We start from the raw sequence: 22,437 nt of genomic DNA, 5'->3' as shown, positions 1-22,437 counted from the left end.
AATAGAAATAATACTGATAAAAATATACAAAAAGATATACTATTACAATTCTAATATGATATTATTTTAAATTCCAAAGTAATAATTAAGTTGTTTTTTTAGTTTTAAAAATAATAAAATACTTGTATTTGAAAAAAATTTAAAATAAATTAAAAATAAAGTGAAATATTTACTCTATGCAAATAGTTTTGTTTTAAACCTCATGTATTTATTACTTTTACCTCTTATAATATTAATATTGCTTTTTTTTTTGTTGAGAAAAAGTAAGTGTATTTTTTTTCTCTACACAATCATGCAATATTTATTAATTATAGAAAATACATTATTAGTAAAATACATACTTTAAAAAGTAGTATTTCTTTTCACAACATTATAATAAAATTTTCATTTAAGATTTATTTATATATGATATAAATGTACTAAAATTACAATTGTATAAAAATAAAATAATATTTGGAACAAAAAACTTATAAAAACGAAAACTATTATAGCATACTAATGTGGCGAAAAAGAAGAAAGTAGAGTTATGTTTATTGAAAAGAAAACACACACACACACATATATATATATATAATTTAATTTAATTGTCCTTATTTCCATAACTCTCTTTATATATAATATGATAATTAACAAATATCTTGATAAAATTGATTAATATATATATAATTTATGCTTACTTTAATTTTTCAAATATTATATATGAAATATAAGCTAAATATTAATTTAGAGTTTTTTAATGTTGATCCTTCCAATTTTTTTAAAATTATTTTTAATCCTTATAGGATTATCCTTTCTCAATTTCAATCTTTATAATATTTTTTTTCAAAGTTTTGTCAATATAAGTTTATATTTTTTCTTTCTAATTTTTAGTTGTTAGTACGAAGTTACATGAACTAAAGTGAAAGAAAATTATAATATATATTTAAAGAACTAAAATTTGAAAAATGCATATTTATAAGGATAAAAATTTAAAGAACTAAAATTGAGAAAACATGAACTTACAGAGACTAAATTCATATATAAATCAAAATAAACAAAAATATTTTAAATTATCATAATTAAGAAAACAAAACATATACGGACTAAATTCATATTGTAAACATTAAATTATATTTAAAATTTATGATGATATATATATATATATATATGTGTGTGTGTGTGTGTGTGTTTTAAAAATATATATATGAGTGAAAATTCAGTTACTTCAAAAGTAACTCTTAAAAGAGTTATTTAATGAATGTAATTACGTTATATATTGAATTTCTTATTCAATAAATTAAGTCTAAAAATTTGTATACTTTATCTTTTAATCAATAGTTTTATTTAATAGATAATGTTAGATAATATTTAATAATTTTTAAAATTAATATTAGATAATATTTAATAATTTTAAAAATATCTATAAATATTCAATAATTAAAAAAAAATGAAGAGATAACAAACAAGATAAAATATATATAAGTAAAATATAAAAAACAAATATGAGGAATTTCAAATTCTTACTTTTTTGGGAGAATTTGAAATTCTACTATTTCAAGAAATTTTACAAATACTTGAATTTCAAATTCTACTAGCAACGAAATCTCTTATTTGCGAAGGATTAGCGAAAAACCTTTTTCCTCACTAATTTGCGACAGATTTGCGAGACATTTGCGAGGGCTATAGTTATAACTCATTAGCGAGGGATTTGCGAAAACAAAATTCCCTTGCTAGATGAAAAATTCATTTTTATATTTTGGCTCATAATTTGGCGAGGGATTTGCGAGGGCCTAAGTTCCTCGCTAAATAAGCACTAGCTTTAGCGACGAATTTGCGAGGAGATGAAGGTTGGTCGCAAAATGGTCCTATTTAGCAAGGGAATTTAACGAGGGATATAAATTCAAGCTATTTCCTCGCTAATTAGCGAGGGATTAGAGAGGAATTGTATTCCTCGCCAGTCCCTCGCTAATTAGCGAGGAAATAGCTTGGATTTATATCCCTCGCTAAATTCCCTCGCTAATCCGCGAAATTCTTGTAGTGCTTACATCCTTAGTTGGCCTTCTTTTCTTTCCCTTTGCAGACGAAGTGTTGCATAACCCCAATATTGTATTGAGCTAGGAAAATTTTGGTCCAAGGTTGAATCATGCATGGTCGTTGGGGTCCACCAATCATCAGAGAAAGATTATGAGAGGTGCTCGCATAACTTAACTCTAGAAGAGCCTTGAAATGACATTCATCTTAGAATTTGTGGCTTTGCTGATTGAGAAGTTGTAAGGTTTGAGTATCTTGATTATGTTGACCATACAAATCAAGGGGTCAAACTTCAATGATAGTGTATGTTCTAGGATGGATGGTGGTGGATTGGTCGACATGTTAGCATAACTGAAGGTACTCCTTCATGTTGAATTATGAGGACCTCCTTTTGGAGTCATAGATGGGGGATGCTACATATTCTTTGTTTGTGGATTCCTCATTTGCTAGACGTTCAAGCTCGACTTCCTCCTTTGAGTCGACACTCAAGACTTCAACATCTTCAATTCTTTTAGTGGCACAATAGAGACGAAATCTTATAGCTATCTAGAAGCGGGCTACACCAAAGAAGTGTCCGCACTCAATGGTGTGACCTCTATAGCAAGCACTTCAAGTGACAATTGTGCAATGTTATCAGCCAATCTAGTAGTCTCATTTGCTATAACAAGTGGTACAAACAAAGTGTGTTGGACTGTTGGGATGGCTTCAACATCTACTTCATCAACCATAATTTTAACATCAAACACATTTGTCTGTGTTGGATAAAGACTTTCATCAATAGCGAAGAAAGATGCTGACTGGGCGGAGAGACGAATGGATTATTCCAACATCCTATCCTCTTTAGTGACTAACTTGTCTTCTTTTTTCTTTTGCTCTTCTACCTCTGATTGAGATAGAAACTTGACACACTTGAAGAGTCTCCACTCCTCTTGCTTCTTTTGAGGCTCAAAGAGCCCATGCACTAGGTGTCTCTTCTTGGATTGCTGAGGTGTGTCGCAACCCCAAATTTTTTTATCTCATGACTAAATGGTTTGGACTACCTTTTTGAAAATCTCATCAATTAGGGAATGTCTGGACACCAGACTAATCCCTAATTAATGGTTTTTAAAAATGAGTTCATGGAGTCGCCACCAATGCTTTACTCAAAACATTGGAAAAAGAAAAGGTTTTTCAAAAAGAGATACCCTATGATGGAGGGTCGGTTACGTGTAGGGAAGGTATTAAGCACCCCTACAATGCCCTTAATCGGTACCCTATGATGAAGCTAGCATAAGAGAATAATTTAAATATTAAGTTCCCTTTATTGATGATTATTTATATACATGAAATTTAAATTACACAATTAACTTAGGATGTATGCATAGTTATTTCTTTTATTATAACGATATTTAAAATAAAAAGGGTGGAAGATGGAGAAAGAGATCGGTGGATAATACCTCGTGGAAAGCTTTATTGATGTTCTTCAAATGTGGGATTTTTAGGTGCTTTGTGGCAACCTTTCACACTACACAAATACCTCACAGATCTCAAGAAATACAAAAAGAGAGAGAGAAAGAGAAATTTCGAGCTATAAGGAGTTCTGGATGAATTTTTCGGCCCCGAGAGCGATGCTTGAGTCTGCTATTTATAGACATCTAAAGTGGCCAGAACGGCCCGTTCTAGATTCAAAATAGCTCGTTCCGAATCCATTCGTCATATGTTAATTTTGCATTTAGAACGACCCATTCTTAAACTAGAACGGGTCGTTCTAGAGTTGAGTTTTAACTTATAACTGCCATGTTGGAACAACCCGTTCCAAACTAGGGTTTTAGGCCTGTTTGGTGGTTTGTAACAACCTGTTCCACGCTAGGAACAGTCCATTCCAGTTTGAGAACAACCATTCTAGTTTGGGAACGGGCCATTCCATTTTGGAAACAACCCGTTCTAGGCTATTAAATCAGTCTTTACAGGGCTTTAGGCCTTTTGATGTCATGTCCTATTGTTTCCCTGCTTTGGGAGCTTTTTTACTTGATAATAGAAGTCTATTTCCTTGTTTGTATACCCTAGACGAAATTAGGTGTCTATAAGGTGGAGGATACTTAGGTTGAGTGGATGGTAGGTCAAATGAAGGTGTAGAAAAGAGTTGTGAGCGAGAGAGACAAAAGGATAAGGGTTTCTCATCTAACTAAAAAAAACTTAGAGAATTTGGAAGAGACGAGGGCACGAGAATGATGAGGCAAAAACGGTTAAGTGTTTGAATGTGATTGGGTTTAGGCAGTTTTGTTTTACCAAAAACATGTTAGGTAGGTGAAAGGACAAGGAGAGAGAAGAAAAATAAATTGATGCAACATGCCTCTAATCATCCCACTATTCTACGCATTCCTTTTCTTAATCCTTATGAGCATTAAATGCCAAATATAACTTTTCAGAAAAAGGTGATACGTTAGTGACATATATGAATAAAATAATGTGCATTAGATTAATGAGTCAGATAAAACAAGTATGTTCATGTAAGCATAAGTGCATTGAAGATGAAGCAAAGTATGAGTAAGACAATGCTTAGTCTAATATGCATTTTAGATTAAGATGCTCTCTATTGAATTTATAGCGTTCTTTAGCTAGATCTTTGGTAAAGATATAAGCACATTGGTAATTAGTATCAATAAAATTTATTTAAAGTGTTAGTAATTGGTATTTAAATTGTGGATTAAATTTTAAAACATTTAACTAATTATTAAATATTGAAGGAAAAGGCAACGAATAAAATTTTATATTCTCTGTCTACATATACATCTTGCAAATTTAATATTTTTATTTTAAATTCTTTCGATCATCTCATTTTTTTTTTCACATTTTACCATTATTTTATATATGTATTATTTTCTTTCATTTACTATATGAAACGATTTATTATTTTTTATTTGAATTCAAAAAATTCTAAACATTGAGCGAAGATGAATTAAAAAAATATTTTATTAATATTAAAAATTTTCCAAGATTTGGTTAACATTTTTTATATTCTCAATTTATTTTTGTGACACCCTTACTACCCCCAACACATATATTATAATAATGAAAACTTACAAATAAATTTTTCAATTTCGGTAAAAGGGTTCACATGAGAATCTTCAAAATTATTCTTCAATAACCACAATAATAAAAAAATGAAACACAAGAGTTTACAAATTGTTTTCAAAAATAACATTTACAATTTCAAATCCATATAAAAACATATGTTCTAAAAATCCTCTGCCCCGATGTCATAATATTAGAGCATCCCCACAATTCAACCGTTGGCATTCTAGATGTCACTCGTAGCCAGATCTTCCTCACCTAAAACATCCACAATTTGTACGGTGAGAAAAGAAAACATTTATGTATAAAACACACAAGGAAATCCACAACATCATCTCGTCATAACTTGAAATGTTAATTACAAGCATTTCTATAGATATATCATTATTCTATCAATCATTCATCATCTTCACATCACAATTCATAATCAAACTCATTCATCTCAAATCTTGCAATTAAAATTATCATTTTCACATTCATAATTCACACAATCTTACAATTAACACTATGCCAATGCCACACCACAACTGACATAAGTGATACAGGTTAATTGTCTCGCTCATCCCACACCATGCTAGGGTCACGCCTTCCCTGTAGCATCACTTACCCAGGGGTCGTGCCATCCCTAGTCATTGATGTGAGGAACCACAATCACATCACAATCCACACAATCTCTTGCAATTAACCCTATGCCAGGGCTGCCATATTTGACATAAGTGATACGTGTTAACTGTCTTACTCATCCCACACCATGCTAGGGTCACGCCCTCCCTAAAGCATCACTTACCCAGGGGCCGTGCCATCCCTAGTCATTAGTGTGAGGAACCTCAATCATAATCATGTTCACATTCATCACATCTCATCTTATAGCTCAATAACATATCACAAACACACAACGGATAAGTCCAACAAAATAAGGGTTTCATACACCTCAAGCAATTCACATATAAATCATCAATTTTTATCAATTGATATAACAATAATATTCATAAATTAATATAATACTCAACATAATTACTAATTTAATATAATTTCAACATAACGGTAAAACCCCCAATTGTTCCAAAACCTAGCTCACAGGCACTTTTCTACAGTTTCGTTCTCCCTCTCAGATCATCATTCTTACAAATTAAATATATATTTCTAATCCTCAACACATACAGAATCTAATGGGATCATCAATTCCTCAAACAGAAATAATCCAATTTTTCCAAAACCTAACCTACAGGTACTTTTCTATAATTTCGTTCTCTCTCCCAGAGCATCATCTTTACAAATAAATTATATATTCATAATTCTAAATTCATACAGAATCAAATAAGACCAATAATTCTCCAAACAGAAATAATTATAAAATTGCTCATAATCCTAAGGGATTCTTCATCTACCCAATTCCCTCATGTAGCTCTACATACAAATAATTCCCTTTTCCCCCGTACCTGGATATGTAGAAGCTGAATTTATACGAGATCTGGTTGGTCTCCCTCGTTGGGTTCCCCTCGGTCTAAAGTAGAAAGGAGAGAGAAAAGAAGAGAGAGCAGAAGAAAAGAAATCAGAAAATGAGAGGTGTGTTTTTTCAGAGTGGCAGACAGCTCAATTTATAGGCCTCAGACTTCGCCAGAACGGTCCGTTCCAATTTCAGAACGGCCCGTTCTGGACCCCAAAATCATGGGCAAAAGTCACACCCAAAACGGCCCGTTCCCAAACCAGAACGGCCCGTTCTGGTGTGCATTTATTACTCAACTGCCATAGCCCGTTCCCACTTAGAATTTAAGGCAGCTTTTAATAGTCCGGAACAGCCCGTTCCAACTTGAGAACAGCCCATTCTGGGCTATTAACTCACATACAATTTGGTAGTTTGGAACGGCCCGTTCCAATTCTGGAACAGCCCGTTCCAAGCTACTAAATCACACACATTTTGGTAGTTTGGAACGGCTCGTTCCAATTCCGGAACAGCCTGTTCCAAGCTACTAAATCACCCCTAAACCTTTATAAATTTACCAAAATACCCTCAATTAAAAAAAATAAATAAAATGAAATAAAAACTGGGGTGTTACAATTTTCAAAATTAAAAGTATTAAATAAAATAATTAACATTCCAATAAAAGTATTACATTACATCAAAAAATTAGATTCTTTTTCAAATACATGTATTGCTTATAAAATATAAAATATCATTTGACAATTGTCGTTGTAAATTTTTTTTTCATAATTAAAATTACTTAAATCTTATTTAAAACTAACAATTTTATAAGATAGATTGATTGTATTAATCATTTTGTCTATTGAAAGTTTTTTTTTTTTGAAATTCAAAATTTTAGCTCATATCATTAAGAATATCATAAATGATACAATTTGAAATGTGAAAAAAATCACAGAGATTTGCACTTTTTATTGCTGCTTTAGCAAGCTTATGAGAAACAATATTGGCAAATCTAGGAGAGAAACTCACATGAGAGTTTGGGGGTTAACATGATAGGCTTACATTGGTCAAGAAGGCAACCAAATTCAGTTATGTCAATAGAGTGATGATTGGAGAAATAGGAAGGGATGCGATTACAATCGGTTTCGAAAATAATGTCCTCTAGGTTCTGGTTATGCGATTAAGAGCAAAGGCTTTACCAACATGGGCTTCCAAACAACCTTTAATAGTAGTTGAACGAGCTCTGACAAAGGCACCTTGATGGTCTCTAATGCAGATGCCTATTCCAGTAAGTCCTTCCACTGGAAAAGAGTGAGTGGCAATGTTGCACTTAAAAGACCCTTGGGGAGGAGGAGACCACCATTGTCTGGTTGGGGTTTTAGTGCGCTAGACCGAGTCGATTTTATTAGCAGTGGCCCAATCATGAAGCATGGAGGAGGCACGGAGATTGATCTCGTTTGGGTTCTAAGGAGTGCTACTCCAGTGCAAAGCATTCCGGCTGTGCCACATGCTCTAAAGAATCATGGAAAATTCTGCAGCAGCTTGAGGGGTCCAATACTGCAAAATATGAGATATGAGGTTAAAGACACCATTAGAGGAGTTGATCAAATTCAAGATACAAGAGTGAAGATTACTTCCCTGCCAACACAACTTGGCTGATGGACAACTAAAGAAAGTGTGCCAGGTGTTTTCGATATCAATATTACATCGGAAGCATGTACTTGGGTAACAAATGCCTTTCTTTTGAAGGTTTGGACGCGTGGGAAGGATGTCTTGCATCAATCTCCATATGAAATGCTTAATTTTGTGGGGAATGCATAGATTCCAAATGTTTTTCCATGGACCAAGAACATTAAGATTACCCATGGAGAGGCAATGCTGGAGATAACCTTTATAAGTAGAACGAACAGTGTAAGAACCCTAGGGATTCCATTTCCAAATACGTCTATCTTCACAGTGTGGGCTAAGAATATGAATGTTGAGTATCTGGTTGTTGGTGTCCTTATCGAATAGGGAATTAATCAAAACATCGTTCCAACCATTCTTATCATTGCTAATCAGATCAGAAACTTTAAAAGCTTGGCTATTTGAGGGGTCATGAGGGTGAATACAATGGTAATTGTCATTGTATTTGATCCAAGGCTCGCCCCAAACAGGAATGGTATTCCCATTCCCAAGCCTCCAACGAATGCCATTCTTAAGTAGATGTTGGGTGCTCCAAAGAATTTTCCATGTATAGCTAGGATTGTGGCCTAGTGAAGCATTGAGAAAGTTACCTTTGGGGTAGTATTTTGCTTGGTAGATTCTATTGATCAGAGAGTTTGGGTTGCTTAGAAGCCTCCAAGCTTGCTTACCAAGCATAGCAAGGTTAAAGGCAAATAAATTTTTGAAACCAAGTCCACCCTCAAGTTTGGAGATGGCTAGCCTTTCCTAGTGCATCCACTTAATTCCCTTATGCTTATTTGAATTTGCACCCCGCTAGAAGGCATTTAGTAATTTCTCAATCTCATCTATGGTGCGGTTTGGAATCGTGAAGACACTCATAGCATATGAAGGGAGAGCCTGCAAAACAGCCTTGATGAGGGTCTCTTTTCCTGCTTTAGATAACAATTTGTGGCTCCAAGACTATAGTGTTTTCCATATACGTTCCTTGATAAACCTGAAAACTTCATTTTTATTTCGTCCAATCATAGATGGGAGTCCAAGGTACTTACTAGTGGTCACGCAATTCTAGACATGCAGAGTATTAGATAACATATTATGAATAGTAGGAGGTGCATGTCTATTCAGGAATACTTAAGATTTATCGTAGTTTATGGCTTGACCAGAGGCTACCTCAAAAGTTTTCAGTATGGTAGCAACCTCATTGGTCTCTTTCTCAGAAGCTTGGAAGAAAAGGAATACATCATCCGCGAACATGAGATAATGCAGTTTGGGAGCACCACGACAGATTTGAATGCCATGCATGTTCCTTAGAAGTTCAGCTTTATGAATAAGGCTGGATAATCCTTCCATACCTAGAATGAAGAGGTAGGGGAGAGGGGGTCTCCTTGTCGGAGACCTATACCAGGAACAATGGAGCCGACTCGGTTACCATTAAGTAAGACTTGAAAATGAATAGAAGTGATACACATCATCATCCAACTTACCCATTTTCTGCAGAAACCAAATCGCTCCAAGATGCAACGCAGATAGTTGCAGGAGAGCCAGTCAAAAGCCTTGCTTATGTCGATCTTCAAAGCTGCTTCATGTTTAGTTCTCTTTCCACTACAACGTAGGTAGTGGATAACTTCAAACGCTACGAGCACATTGTCTGTGATAAGGCAATCTTGAACAAAAGCAGCCTATTCGAGGGAGACACACTTTTGGAAAAGAGGTTTTAGACGATTTGCTAAAGCTTTCAAAAGTATTTTATATATCACATTACAAAAAGCAATTGGTCGAAGCTCTTTCATGTCAGATGGATTAGGACGCTTTGGGATTAAAGCAATCACTGTGTCGTTGATGTGTGGGGGAAGCTCACCAACTTCGAGCCAAGAGTTGCAAGAGGAAAAAATGTCTTCGCCACAAACCTCCCAAAATGATTTAACAACTAGATAAAACTAGAAAAATATTATATAAATTAATAACTTATAAATTTATTTTAAAAAAATTGCCTTGAACCTCAAATCTTCTATTCATAGTCCTGATAAAATTTCAACATTAGAAATACTAATTATAATCATTTTTTTTTTGTCACATCTGTATCTTATATTTATTAGAAAATTAATGTATTTATGTGTTATATTGTACCAAAAATTGTGGAACAATATGCATAAAACAATGCAAGTCTTGCTTGAATATTTTCAATACTAATAATCAAAGTATAGGTACATGAGTTATGTCAATTCATTTGTCCAGATAAAGAACATGGAGGTCACTAATATCAATAGGGCCCTTGAGAAAGCATCGAGGAAACCATTATCAAAACCATTATCAGAATGCTTAGAATTTCTATAGTGAAATTGTTACTATATAAACAAAAAGACCCACATGGTTTGAATAAAAGAAGTTACACGACTTTATAAAACACACTTTCTTGATATAAGATTTTTTTAGGTGACAACCAAACAATAACAACAAAAACAACAAAATAAAATATAAGAAATTAGTTTTTTTTAATAAGAGGTTAAATCATTTAATTCATTTGAGAATAAAATTATTCGAATACAAATAAAATTTCATATTCTAAAAACAAGAAAATAAACATATGCACACACACAATTCATCCGTATAAGACCTTTTGTGTAATGATAAAATCATGAGTTTATGTACAAAGTAGACTATCATATCAATATCAATACAGAGACATATATAAATACTCGATGAAAAATAAAAACATAAGCTTTTGTTAAAATCATCTCACTACCCTAATAATACACCTATGTTTTTCATGTCTCCTAAAGCACCCTTAAAATTTATTTTTCTTTTTTCTTTTTAAATATTTTGATTGTCCAAACCCCTTACCTCTATTGTTCAATTTTTTTTTTCAAGCACTCAATACCTCCCCCCAACCTAAAATGTAACTTGTTGCATCTGAATTGAACTTCAACAAAACATTAAATTCAAAAATACCATATTTAAATTTTAATGGCTTTTCTACATTGAACTTCAACAAAATCTCTATTCTTGTTGAAAACATTTTTTCATAATTTTAAAAATTAATTTTTAAAACACTAAATTTTCTATTATAGAAAATACTTTTCATAATTATAAAAAAATACTTTAAAAATAATTCTTCAAAAATATGAAAAAGAATATCTAGAACTGATAAAATATTTTATGAATAGAAAAAAATTCACTGAGTTATTTCTTCTTCATGTGGCAAATTACTTGGTGTGTATAAGTTATATGAAATAAATAAAAATTATAAAAAGAAAATGTAATTTAACATATAAATTTGTATATTGTATTCAATGTATGGAACAATGAAGATAGAGTGAAAAATTAAAGTTTAATGAATGATAAAATTGAAAGTAAAAAAATAAAGTTTTAAAAATACAAAGATAGAATATAGGGTTAAATATGTTTTTGATCTTTCAAAAATTCATCCAATTTGTTTTTAGTCCTAAAAAAAAGAATTTCTTGTTAATCTTCCAAATTAGCAAAATAACTCTTTTAAGTCATAGGCTAAACTTTGTTTATTTTTTTTTTTTTGTTAAGAGTAGGCTACGTCACCATCCTAGTCACTATTAATTTTATCTAACATGGAAAATATTTTTAATTAAAATATAGTTAATTATTTTAGGTTGTGTTATAGATAGGGTAAAACTAGTTTTACAACAACCTTTTTTACTCTTCACGACAAATTGCATACAAATTGCCTGTGGAAGTTGAGCATCTCGTTCTGGAATCGGCAAAGGTTGGAACAAATTCAATCAATTGCATAATGTGATTTAGCGACGTGATTTAGTGAAGCAATTGAGCAAGCTTCAATGTCAGGTAATGCTTGTTTGTCTTTTTTTCTATCTTGTTAATGGAGTCACCTTCTTCCTTTGTCATGCTTTGTGTCCTTGTCACTTACTCGTGCTTGTTCTGAAATCAAACCAACATTGACTTCGCTAGTCCAATAATCCCTAAAATTGTGGCTCAATTAATTTAATATCCCATTAGAATAAAAATCTCCCCTGAACCATTTGAAGAGGTTGTTCAGACTTGCACTTTCTAGTTAAATTGATGATCAATTTTATTCATTTTCTTTTGTGTTAGGACCTACACTTTCTTATTAAATTGATGATCAATTTATTATTCTTTATTTTCTTTTTGTGTTAATTGAAAGAATCATCATGAATTGCTACATCTAGTTCTAATAGTGTAACAAACGTAACAATTAGATTCTACATGTTTTTTATTAGTTGAATGATAATTCTGTTACCATGTTTGCTACCCAGTGGTGAATCAACAATACTTTTTCTAAAAAGTAGTCCTTATAATTTTTTTTCTTTCTATTTTATGCTTCTTGTACAGGGTCTATACTCTCTATTTCTTTCCACCACAAAGGAAAATTTGCGGATTTGAATTGTGACTGTTATAAGGGGAGACAAATAGATGTGGTACATGATGTAGACCCTGATAAATGGTCATATTTTCAAGCTGTAGGACTAGTGAGAGATTTAGGTTACGAAGGGGAAATAAGAATGTGGTGGAAAGGTAAAAATGATACTTTAAAAGATGGTTTAAAACAACTGTTAAATGACAAGGAAGCTACAAAACTTGCAAATTTTGCAGAAAATAACAAGTTCAAGGTTGATGTGTATGTTGATAAAATGGGAGAAGATGTTGGCGATGTTGTTCTTCAAACTGGTGCGAAGGATAAGGGGCCTTATAAAGGGGATGGGATCGATGATATTGATAGTAGTGATGAGTTAGTTAAGAATGTCCATTTTGATGATAGTGAAAGAGAGATCTTGGAATTGATGATTGGTTTGGATTGCAAGAGCTAGTAGCAACTGAGTTTCTTCTAAAAAATACAATTGAGGAGGTGAAAGGTAAGTGTAAGGAAAAATTTCCATGTAGGGGGAATGTTAAGATCAAAACAATGCAGAATATGACTCCAAGTTTAGTGCAATCCAACTTTAATGAAGGAGCTACTAGTTTTCAAACTGATATGTCAATAGATATGGTTGACACAACTAACATTAGTAGAGTATAATAGTGAAGAATTAAAGTCTGACTTGGAATATGATTTAGATGAAGGTGACATGGATCGATTGCCAAAGTTTCCAAAGTACAACAAAGAGGACATGTGTAAGTCCTTCAAATTTAAGTTAGGAATGGAATTCACATCACTAAAAGAGTTCAAGGAAGTTGCTTGTGAGCATTTAGTTTTGAACGAATGTCAAATAAAGCTTGTAAAGAATGACTCAAGAAGAGTAAGGGTAATTTGCACTAGAAATTGTGATTTCCTTATGAATGTGAGCAAACCACGTGACAAAGAAACATATAGGATGCAAACTTTAATTGGGAAACATAATTGTCGAAGAGTTTTTGATAACAAGAATGCTACGACAGAATGGATTGCTAAGATACTTACTGAAAAATTTAGGAATGCCTCTAACTTGACTGTCCATGAGATTATGGATGACATGAGGAAACAATACAGTACTGGAATAACAGAATGAAGGGCTTAGAAAGGAAGAAAAATAGTGAAAGATATTATGGAAGGTGATTTCAGCAACCAATATTCACTACTATGGTCATACGGTGTTGAACTTAGAAGAGTGTGTGTAGGGAATACCTGTAAGTTACAGCTTGAACGAACAACTGGTTTCTTTCAACCAACATTTGGAAGCTTTTACTTGTGTTTAGACAGATGAAAAATGATTTTTTTGGCAGGTTGCGGACCATTCATTGGTGTTGATGATTGTCATTTAAAGACCAAATTTGGAGGGCAATTATTAATAGTGGTGGGACAAGATCCCAATGATCAATATTTTCCATTTGCTTTTGCAGTGGCAGAGAATGAGACAAAGGAGTCATAGAGGTGGTTTCTAACATTACTTTTAGAAGATATTGGTGACATTACAACCTATAGATGGGTATCATTTCTGACCAACAAAAAGTAAGTATACTACAATCATACATATTTAATTTAAATGTTATAATTGAAATGTGATGCTTTAAACCTATGCTTCTTGTTTTTTTTTATAGGGTTTGATCTCAGTATTTGAAGAGCTCTTAGAGGGAACTAAACATAGATATTGTTTGAGACACTTGTATTGTAACTTAAAGTAGAAGTTTGGGGGAGGAACATTAATTAGGGATATCATGATGGCAGCAGCCAAGGCTACATATGTTGAGGCATGGGATGAGAAAATGGATGAGCTTAAGAAAGTGAATGAGAAGGCATGAGTGGTTGAGTGCAATTCCCACAACAACATGGTGCAAGCATGCCTTTAGTTATTATCCTAGGTGCGATGTTTTGATGAATAATCTTAGTGAATTCTTCAATAGCACCATTTTGTTAGCTAGAGATAAGCCTATCATTAAAATGTTTGAGTGGATTAGGGTGTATATCATGAATAGGTTTGTTGCATTAAACGAAAAATTAGGGAGGTATAAGGGTAATGTTATATGCCTAAGCCTAGAAAGAGACTTGATAGGAAAATTGAGAAAAGTGGAAATTAGTTAGCCTCGTGGTGTAATGTTTCAAAATTTGAAGTCACTCACATGGTTGGGAGGGATAGATTTGTCATTGACATTAAAGCACAGTCATGTTCATGTAACTTTTGGGAGTTGGTTGGGATCCCTTGTAGGCATGTAGTGGCTACCATTACGTATTCGGGAGAAGATCCAAAATTTTATGTGCACAAATATTACTAAAGAGAGGCATATAAAAAATGCTATGGCCAGTTCATTGCACCTAATAACGGAGAGCGTTTATGGCCCAAGACTGATAATGAACCTATTTACCTCCTACTTACAAACGTGGACCAAGAAGGCCTAAGAAACTACGAATAAGAGAACTAGTTGAAGATTCAACAGCCACTAAACTAGAAAGGTCAAATACAAGGAACGGATGTAGCAAGTGCCACAAGGTAGGCCACAACGCTAGGAAATGTAAGCTACCTCCACCTGTTCTAGATGATGTGACTAAGACTAAAACTATCATAAACAATGCACCAGTCGATGTTTGTTCCCAAAATCAAGTTGCACCAACAACAAAGGTGATTTTAATAATTAATTACATATAGTTAATTCACAATGATAGCAAATGCTAATTTTTTGCTTTCTTTGCAGGGCATAGTAAATGTTAATCCTAGTCATGATAATACTGCAAATACAATTGTTGCTACAACTATTGGAAATGCAATTGCTACTGCAACTATTGGAAATGCAGTTGCTATGGTATCAAATATTGACTACTGGAATGCAACCAACTATGATATATAATATGCTAATTTTTTTTCTACTATTGTCACAACACTTACTTAATGATAATGCTAGAATTGATTTGACAAAGAATGTTGCAAGTGTTGCTGGTCCACATGTTTCACTGCCAAAGAGGAAAAATGAAGTTGCTAACATGGAGGTATAATGTTACTTACATGGCATTAGTAGTATATGCATGCTAGATATTATTTTAATTATAACAATTTCTTTCAAAATTGCAGGTAACTAGTGTTTCAAAGAAAGCTAAAACAGGGAAGAAAAACTTAGGGATTGATGCACTTGCTACAGGAAAAAACAACAATAACTAGGGGACTGATAAAGGAGCAGATGATGGGTCTACATTAGGAAAATAATGAAAGATTATGCTGTTATAGATCACTAGTTCTAGAACCTTGTTGGATTATTTTTTGGATATGCAAGTTGTGTACAACAATTGAATATAAGGCTTTGATTTAGTTGACGGGTATAAATCGTATAGGATTTATTTTTTGTATTTTGCACAATAATTGCTTTTAGATGGCATAAACAAATACCATTTATTTTGCATAGGTAATACAAATTGTATAGGATTTTCTTTTGTATTTTGCAAAGCAATTTCTTTCATCACCAATATCTTGAAGCTATATATTGTTGACACCATCACAAAAATGTTGTAATTTAGAGCTTTATCTGCACAACTTTTAAAATTTCAGTTTCTAAATCCAAATGTGTAGTAGAAGGCAAATATAGTCAGCACTTCAAACATTAGTTTGATATTATGCTAGTCATTATATGGAAAGAAATCACCTGGTGGAGGTTATTATGTATGAAAGAACATACTATGGTAATGAAAGTACACTTCAGGCATGCCCCCTTTTTTAGTGCAGTAATTCGTCTCCCCTAAACCTCCACATACCCTTATAAATTTTTATTACTGTAATTATGTAATTGCATACATGATAGAAGACAAATAGGGATATTGTCTCAGCCTATGCTAAGAAACTTTCATAGGGGGGTTAGTAACATATAGCATTGCATGATTATATCTCAGCATCGAAGGATTGTTGGATCTTCCTTTCTCTTTTTAGCAACGAAGGGTGTAAAATGGCTCAAAAATAAAATCAGTGTGTTAATATAGTGTCTAAATAATGTAGGCTTGCATACATGCTATGCTCTAGGGAAAAAAAATCTGGAAGGTTCTAAGGCTGTGAAGACTTTGAGGAAAAGTATCACAAATTAAATAATCATGTGTTTGAATATACTAATTGATTTGAAATCAAATATCTACAACTAACATGGACACGATGAGTCTTACTTTGCTCATTACTTTTATCACGACATCACAATCATCACAAATCTCATATTCTTAAATCACTTGAAAAAGTTATCTTGGACTTGTGTTGAGTAGTCCTAATATAATACTATCAATTTCTCATTGTGGCCACACAATATCTGTTCCTTATCATGTTCCTCCACATCTTGCAGTACAAAGTATTCTCACTTTTCGAAATAAAAAGAGGTATATACTCCTAAATATAAAAGTTAAGGCTATTTAAATATTATAGCATAAATTATCATAATTGATTACATAATAGAAGTTAATTTTTTATGTTTTAATTGTTAACATTCTCACTTCAAAAAGTTCTCGTCAAGTTCACAACAATTCTATTTGGTGAGTTCTTGTAATTTTTTATTCTTTAATTGATTTCTATACAATTAGATTGTTTTGTATTCTAGTTTTTTCTTCCCCTTCCAACTTCATTTTTCCTCTTTTGTATTTAGATTACCTATAAAAACCAATAAAAATCATGTCATAGAAAACCACGTTTTTATTTACAAGTTTTATAATCAATATAATCACACTTATGCATGTTGGCTTAAACTTTCCATGCCATATTTTGTTTCCTTTACATTATACACTCCCTTTTACCTTGACCACAAGAAAAGAAAACTATTTTTCAATTTATATGAATTGATACTTCATAGGATTATAACTATGTGTCTATAAATTGCCTCCTATTAGACTAAAATTTACAGTTGCAGTTGCAGTTGCAGTTTTAAAGAAAAATATGCAACCTCTAGAAAAAAATATAAGAATCATAATCTAAGTAATTGGGGGATTGAAAAAAAAAATAAAGAAAATCCAACTCAATCACAAAAGCATTACACGAATTCAACTTTCGAAAGCCTCAAACTCGATTACTATTAGCGTGTTTGGATGCGCGTTGCATCAGGCTAACGCACGTATTTTTTTTTTCAAAAAACGTGATTCCTCTCTTTGAATAGATGTTTGGTTTTTTCTTCTTTACATAATTTCAAGGGTGAAAATCAATTTTTCCTGAAACTGATAAAAATAGCTTCTACGTTTAGAAAATTGATTTTGATAAATCAATTCTTAAAACGCAACACCAAACACACGCTATATCTTGTACATGTTTTGAAAGGGAAACGTAAATAGATAAGCAAACAAAAATGAGAATGAAAAATGGAAAGAGAAAGAAAAAAGAGATAGAGAGAGAAAAAAGGAAACCACAGGGAGATGTCTTTTTTGTGAATGGGGAAAGATTGAGTTTTTGGTTTCAATGGCATGATCGTATATTCAAGTTTCAATTAACAAACGAGTGAATATCTTTTTTAATTTCTTACTTTTTTACTTTTAAAAATAAAATTAAAAATGAATATGATTTGGACTTAAAAATAGATAAGATGACCACATAAGATAAAATTAATAGTGACTAGGATGGTGACATGACTTACTCATAACAGAAAAAATAAGAAAGTTTAACATAGGACAGAAGTATTTTACTAATTTGAAGGATTAAAGAGAAGAAATTCTTTTTAAGAGACTAAAAACAAATTGGATGAATTTTTGGAGGATAAAAACATATTCAACCCTAGAATATAATTATCTTGATTGGCAAAGAAAAAAAAATAAGAACTAAAAAGCGAGAAAGAAAGAAATCAAAGAAGAGTGATTAAAGACATACACTCGTCGAAGAAGGGGATGAAAGAAATGGGTGAATGAAAAAATAATTTTTTTAAAAAAATTAAATAGGAAATTAATTAGAAGTATATTTAAAAAAATTCTTAAAAAAAGAAAGGTGGTGTATTTATTAAACAAAAAATGTGTATGTATAATGAGCCTAAGCTAAAACATATACTTCTCTTGAAAGAAAAAAAAAATTCCAACAAACAAACCGAAAAACACAACCCATCATTATTATGGGTCAAGATAGGCAAGATAATAATGAAGATATATTTTACAAGTGAGGAGTGTGGCATTAGAATGAAGATATATGTTAAAGGGGTAAGGAAACTTCAAGAACTTATTTTGGGAAGAGAAAATAGGAAAGGGAGGTGCGTTGATAAATAAAACGGGTGTATATAACAAGTGCCAAAAGCCCATCAGCAGAACCCATATCTTTTAGATGGGTGGGGCTTAGGCCCAAAGCTTTGGATAACAACTCAAAGGTTGATGATACATGCACAAGTACATCTCCTTTTTTTATTTTTTAAAACATCTTTAATTTTTTATCCTGTATTTTTTTAATTTTACTTTTTTATTGTTTAATTTATAGTTTTCTCCTTATTTTTTGTACGTTCATGATATTTCAAGAATTTATTTTTATTAAAAGAATAAAAGGAGGTGTACTTAATATATATATATATATATATATATATATATATATATATATATCATGAGTCAAACAAAAAAAGAAAAAGATGTATATAAAAAAATAAAAAATTAAATATATTTTAAGATTTTTTTTTTAAAAGGTGTACTTATCATAAAATAGAGGTTTATATATCATAAGCCCAACTCAAATAGTAAAGTCCTCAGTTTCATTGTGTTTCCCATATTCAAACAATATATCTCTGAAAAAATATGTGAATTTTAAAATTATACACAGGTGATATAAATTTTGTATGCTACAAATATTCGTTATTTTTTTTTTTCCAATTTAAAAGTTGATGGAACATTCTGCATGTAAACAAACTGGAGACATAATTTTATGGCTTATTCTAATTAATTCAGGAAAACTTGTCAATCTAACTCACTATGTCAATGTCATGGCATGCTAACATCACACACAGGTTGACATAACCTTTCATTAACTAGTATATAAATATAAGCCTCTACATCTAAGTGTTTTAACCTCTAACATATGTTGGAGGATCGTTTACACATACCCGCATGCTACATGAATTTCTTCTGGATTAGAGATTGATGCAATAAATGAAAAGATATAAGAGGTTTAGTTTTATTTTCTAATTCAGTTAAAAAATTCAAAAACAAATGAAAAATAAATTCTTTACTAAAATATAAAATAATAAAAACTTTAATTCACTATTCTCGGTTAAAATACTAAAAGATATTATTTTTAATATGCTTAGTTGAATATATAATAAAAAAAATATCATATATAAAATATACAAAATATTAAAAAAGATTTCTTTGATGCCGACTTATACACACATATATATATCGCCATGTTACAGTGGTGGAGTATTTACAAGCTTGGCCGAAGATTAATTTGCAACTAAAAGTTTAGCTAATCATTTTTATTGATCAATCCGAGACATTTCTTAAAAAATTCGAGGCACATGTTGGGGAATATTTGTCTCTTTGTTATTGTAATTAATTCTTCTGTAATGTATTTTATTTTGTTTATTTTACCAAAATCAATCATTTTATACTTATTTTTATGCTTAAAAAACTATGTAACTTTAAATTAGTTACTATACTAAATGATTTGTAAAAGTAGGCCCTGATCGAGTTATTTAATGATATTTATCTTAAGGAATATTTTATAAGAGTTATTTTTATCAGAGAAGTATGATCTAATTTTATTCATGAGTCTCTATGTATCGAGAAAATTTGTTATACACAATCAAATATTAATATTATCCTATTCTAAAAATAAGGAAACAAATCCTAAAATAATCAAAACCGATTAAATCTAAATATTTGAAATATAAATAAAATATTCTTATAAAAAATTAATTTATTTTCCTAAAGATATTTAGGCATATTCCTAACGCTCCTCATTGATTGAATATATTTATCATCTAATTTAAATTTGAATTTCAAAATCTGTCTTTTCTCTTTTTGATCAGTTTCTTCTTTTTGTGATTTTTGTTGCAATCCTTCTTGAGTAGGACCACTTTAGCATTTGTTTAAAACTTCTCTTTTGAAGGTGGTTTTTCATCATCTTCATTCTCCTCTTGATCATCAAACTTCTTTTGAAGATATGCATCTTTGTGTTCTTCACTTGTATCTTCATTTATAATTGGCTCCTCCTTCTCTAAATTTAAAGCAAACCTTTTGCCTTTCATATGAACATTGAACACTTCTTTGTTGTGTATATCTTTAATCACACAATTTTTATCTTCAAATAACACTTTATAGCCTTTTCCCAACAACTTAGCAACACTCAACAAATTTTGATTAATATCAGGAACATATAAAACATTAGATATTAATTTCAAACCTAAAAGACTTTTAATAAACATTGTTCCTTTGCCTTTTACTGTAAGGTGTGCTCCATTCCCTGTTTGGACTTTAGAGATATTAGTTTTGTTGAGTTCTTTGAAGAGTTATCGATCATAAGTCATATGGTTTGTACAACTACTATCAATAATCCAAGCTTTTGAGGGTTTTTTGGTCATAAAGCATGACATTGAGAGTAGTTGTTCTTCTTCCTTTTCTTGTTGATCTTCAACAATGTTGGCTTCTTCTTGTTGCTCATGAGATTTGCATACATATTTTAGGTGTCCTAATTGTCCGCACTTGTCACATTTTAAATCAGGTCTCCACCAACATCTCTGTTGTGAATGATTAGTCTTTTTGCAATAAGGACATGGTGAAAAATTTTGAGTGCTATTATTTTGATGGCTCTCTTGGAACAATTCCTTGTTCTTGTTTTTGCCACCATTGTTGTTCTTCCATTTGCCTAAATATACACCCTCCATAGATCCCTCTTCTCTCATAAGCCTCCTTTGTTCTAATGCTTGCAATGCATGTAACACCTCTGCCAAAGTGATCTTACTCAGATCTTTTGGGTTCTCTAAGGCCTCTATTGAAGCTTCATATCTTTCGGGTATAGTTACTAGAATTTTTTCAAAAATTCTAGAATCAAGAAATTACGTTCCTAGTAATCGTACCTTATTAGCAATGCCAAGAAGTTTGTCAGAGTATTGTTTGATTGTCTCAGTCTCCTTCATTCTTTGTATTTCAAATTCTCTCATTAAATTTAATACTTGCATGTTTCAAATCCTTTCATCTCTAGCATATTCTTCCTTTAGATAATCCCAAATTGCTTTTTCCGATTTGAGAGTCATGATCCTGATGAAAACATTTTGTGAAACATAGGCAAAGAGGCAACTTTTTGCCTTTGCCTTCTTGATTTTCTTTTCCTTGTGAATTTTCATTTGGGCTACGGTAGGATTTTCTGGCAACCCAGAAACATCATAATCTTCTTCTATGACTTCCTAGAGATCTAAAGCTTCTAGGTATGCCTCCATTCTCACCGCCCAAAGATCATAACTTTCTCCATCAAAAATAGGTGGGGAAATTTGTGAAAAGTTTGTTTCTGCAACCATCTCCACAAGTCGTAACCTTAGCTCTAGATATCAATGATGGTGTTACTTTATGGTATTTGTCTAAGGGGATATTTTATGAGGGTTGTTTTTATAAGGTTATTACACAAGCATACTTCACAATGATGAGATATCGTCCGCTTTGGGTCTAAGCCCTCACGGTTTTGCTTTTGGTCATCACCTAAAAGGCCTCTCAATCATTGAAGTATGTTTATGTTATATAAGTTGGTATTTCTTGTTTTATTTTATCGATGCGGGACTTGTTTGTATCCCAACAATTCTCTCCTCAAACAAGGGACCTAACCTTTCATGCATCAGAATCTGTCTTTATATATCACATTATATGTTATAAGTTATGAGGAGTTATGAGGGTTGTTATCGCATCCAACTAGGCGGCTCTAATACCACTAATAGGTTATTTTTATGGTATTTGTCTGAGA

General features: G+C 31.8%; 1 protein-coding gene across 3 annotated transcripts; it reads left to right on the top strand.

Moving 5' to 3' along the window:
- Nucleotides 1-11,390: 11,390 nt before the first annotated feature.
- LOC109806460 (uncharacterized) lies at nucleotides 11,391-16,335 on the top strand. 3 transcript variants are annotated; one of them, XM_083070824.1, is made up of 6 exons: nucleotides 11,391-11,968; nucleotides 12,494-14,087; nucleotides 14,177-15,192; nucleotides 15,266-15,373; nucleotides 15,473-15,557; nucleotides 15,640-16,335. In XM_083070824.1, the coding sequence occupies exons 1-2, from the start codon at nucleotides 11,962-11,964 to the stop codon at nucleotides 12,967-12,969; spliced, it is 483 nt and encodes a 160-aa protein (XP_082926950.1). In that variant the 5' UTR covers nucleotides 11,391-11,961; the 3' UTR covers nucleotides 12,970-14,087; nucleotides 14,177-15,192; nucleotides 15,266-15,373; nucleotides 15,473-15,557; nucleotides 15,640-16,335. The 3 variants fall into 3 exon arrangements, with proteins under 3 accessions (XP_082926950.1, XP_082926949.1, XP_082926948.1); XM_083070823.1 differs by having other exon boundaries at nucleotides 12,494-13,765; nucleotides 13,862-14,087; nucleotides 15,266-15,557; nucleotides 15,640-16,334; XM_083070822.1 differs by having other exon boundaries at nucleotides 15,266-15,557; nucleotides 15,640-16,334.
- The last annotated feature ends 6,102 nt before the right edge of the window (nucleotides 16,336-22,437 follow it).

The sequence above is a fragment of the Cajanus cajan genome, chromosome 3 (genome assembly GCF_000230855.2).
Source record: "Cajanus cajan strain Asha chromosome 3, NIPB_CcT2T_4, whole genome shotgun sequence".
NCBI lineage: Eukaryota > Viridiplantae > Streptophyta > Magnoliopsida > Fabales > Fabaceae > Cajanus > Cajanus cajan.
The sequence above is the reverse complement of the archived record's forward strand: the minus strand, read 5'-3'. Positions and strand labels throughout refer to the sequence as shown.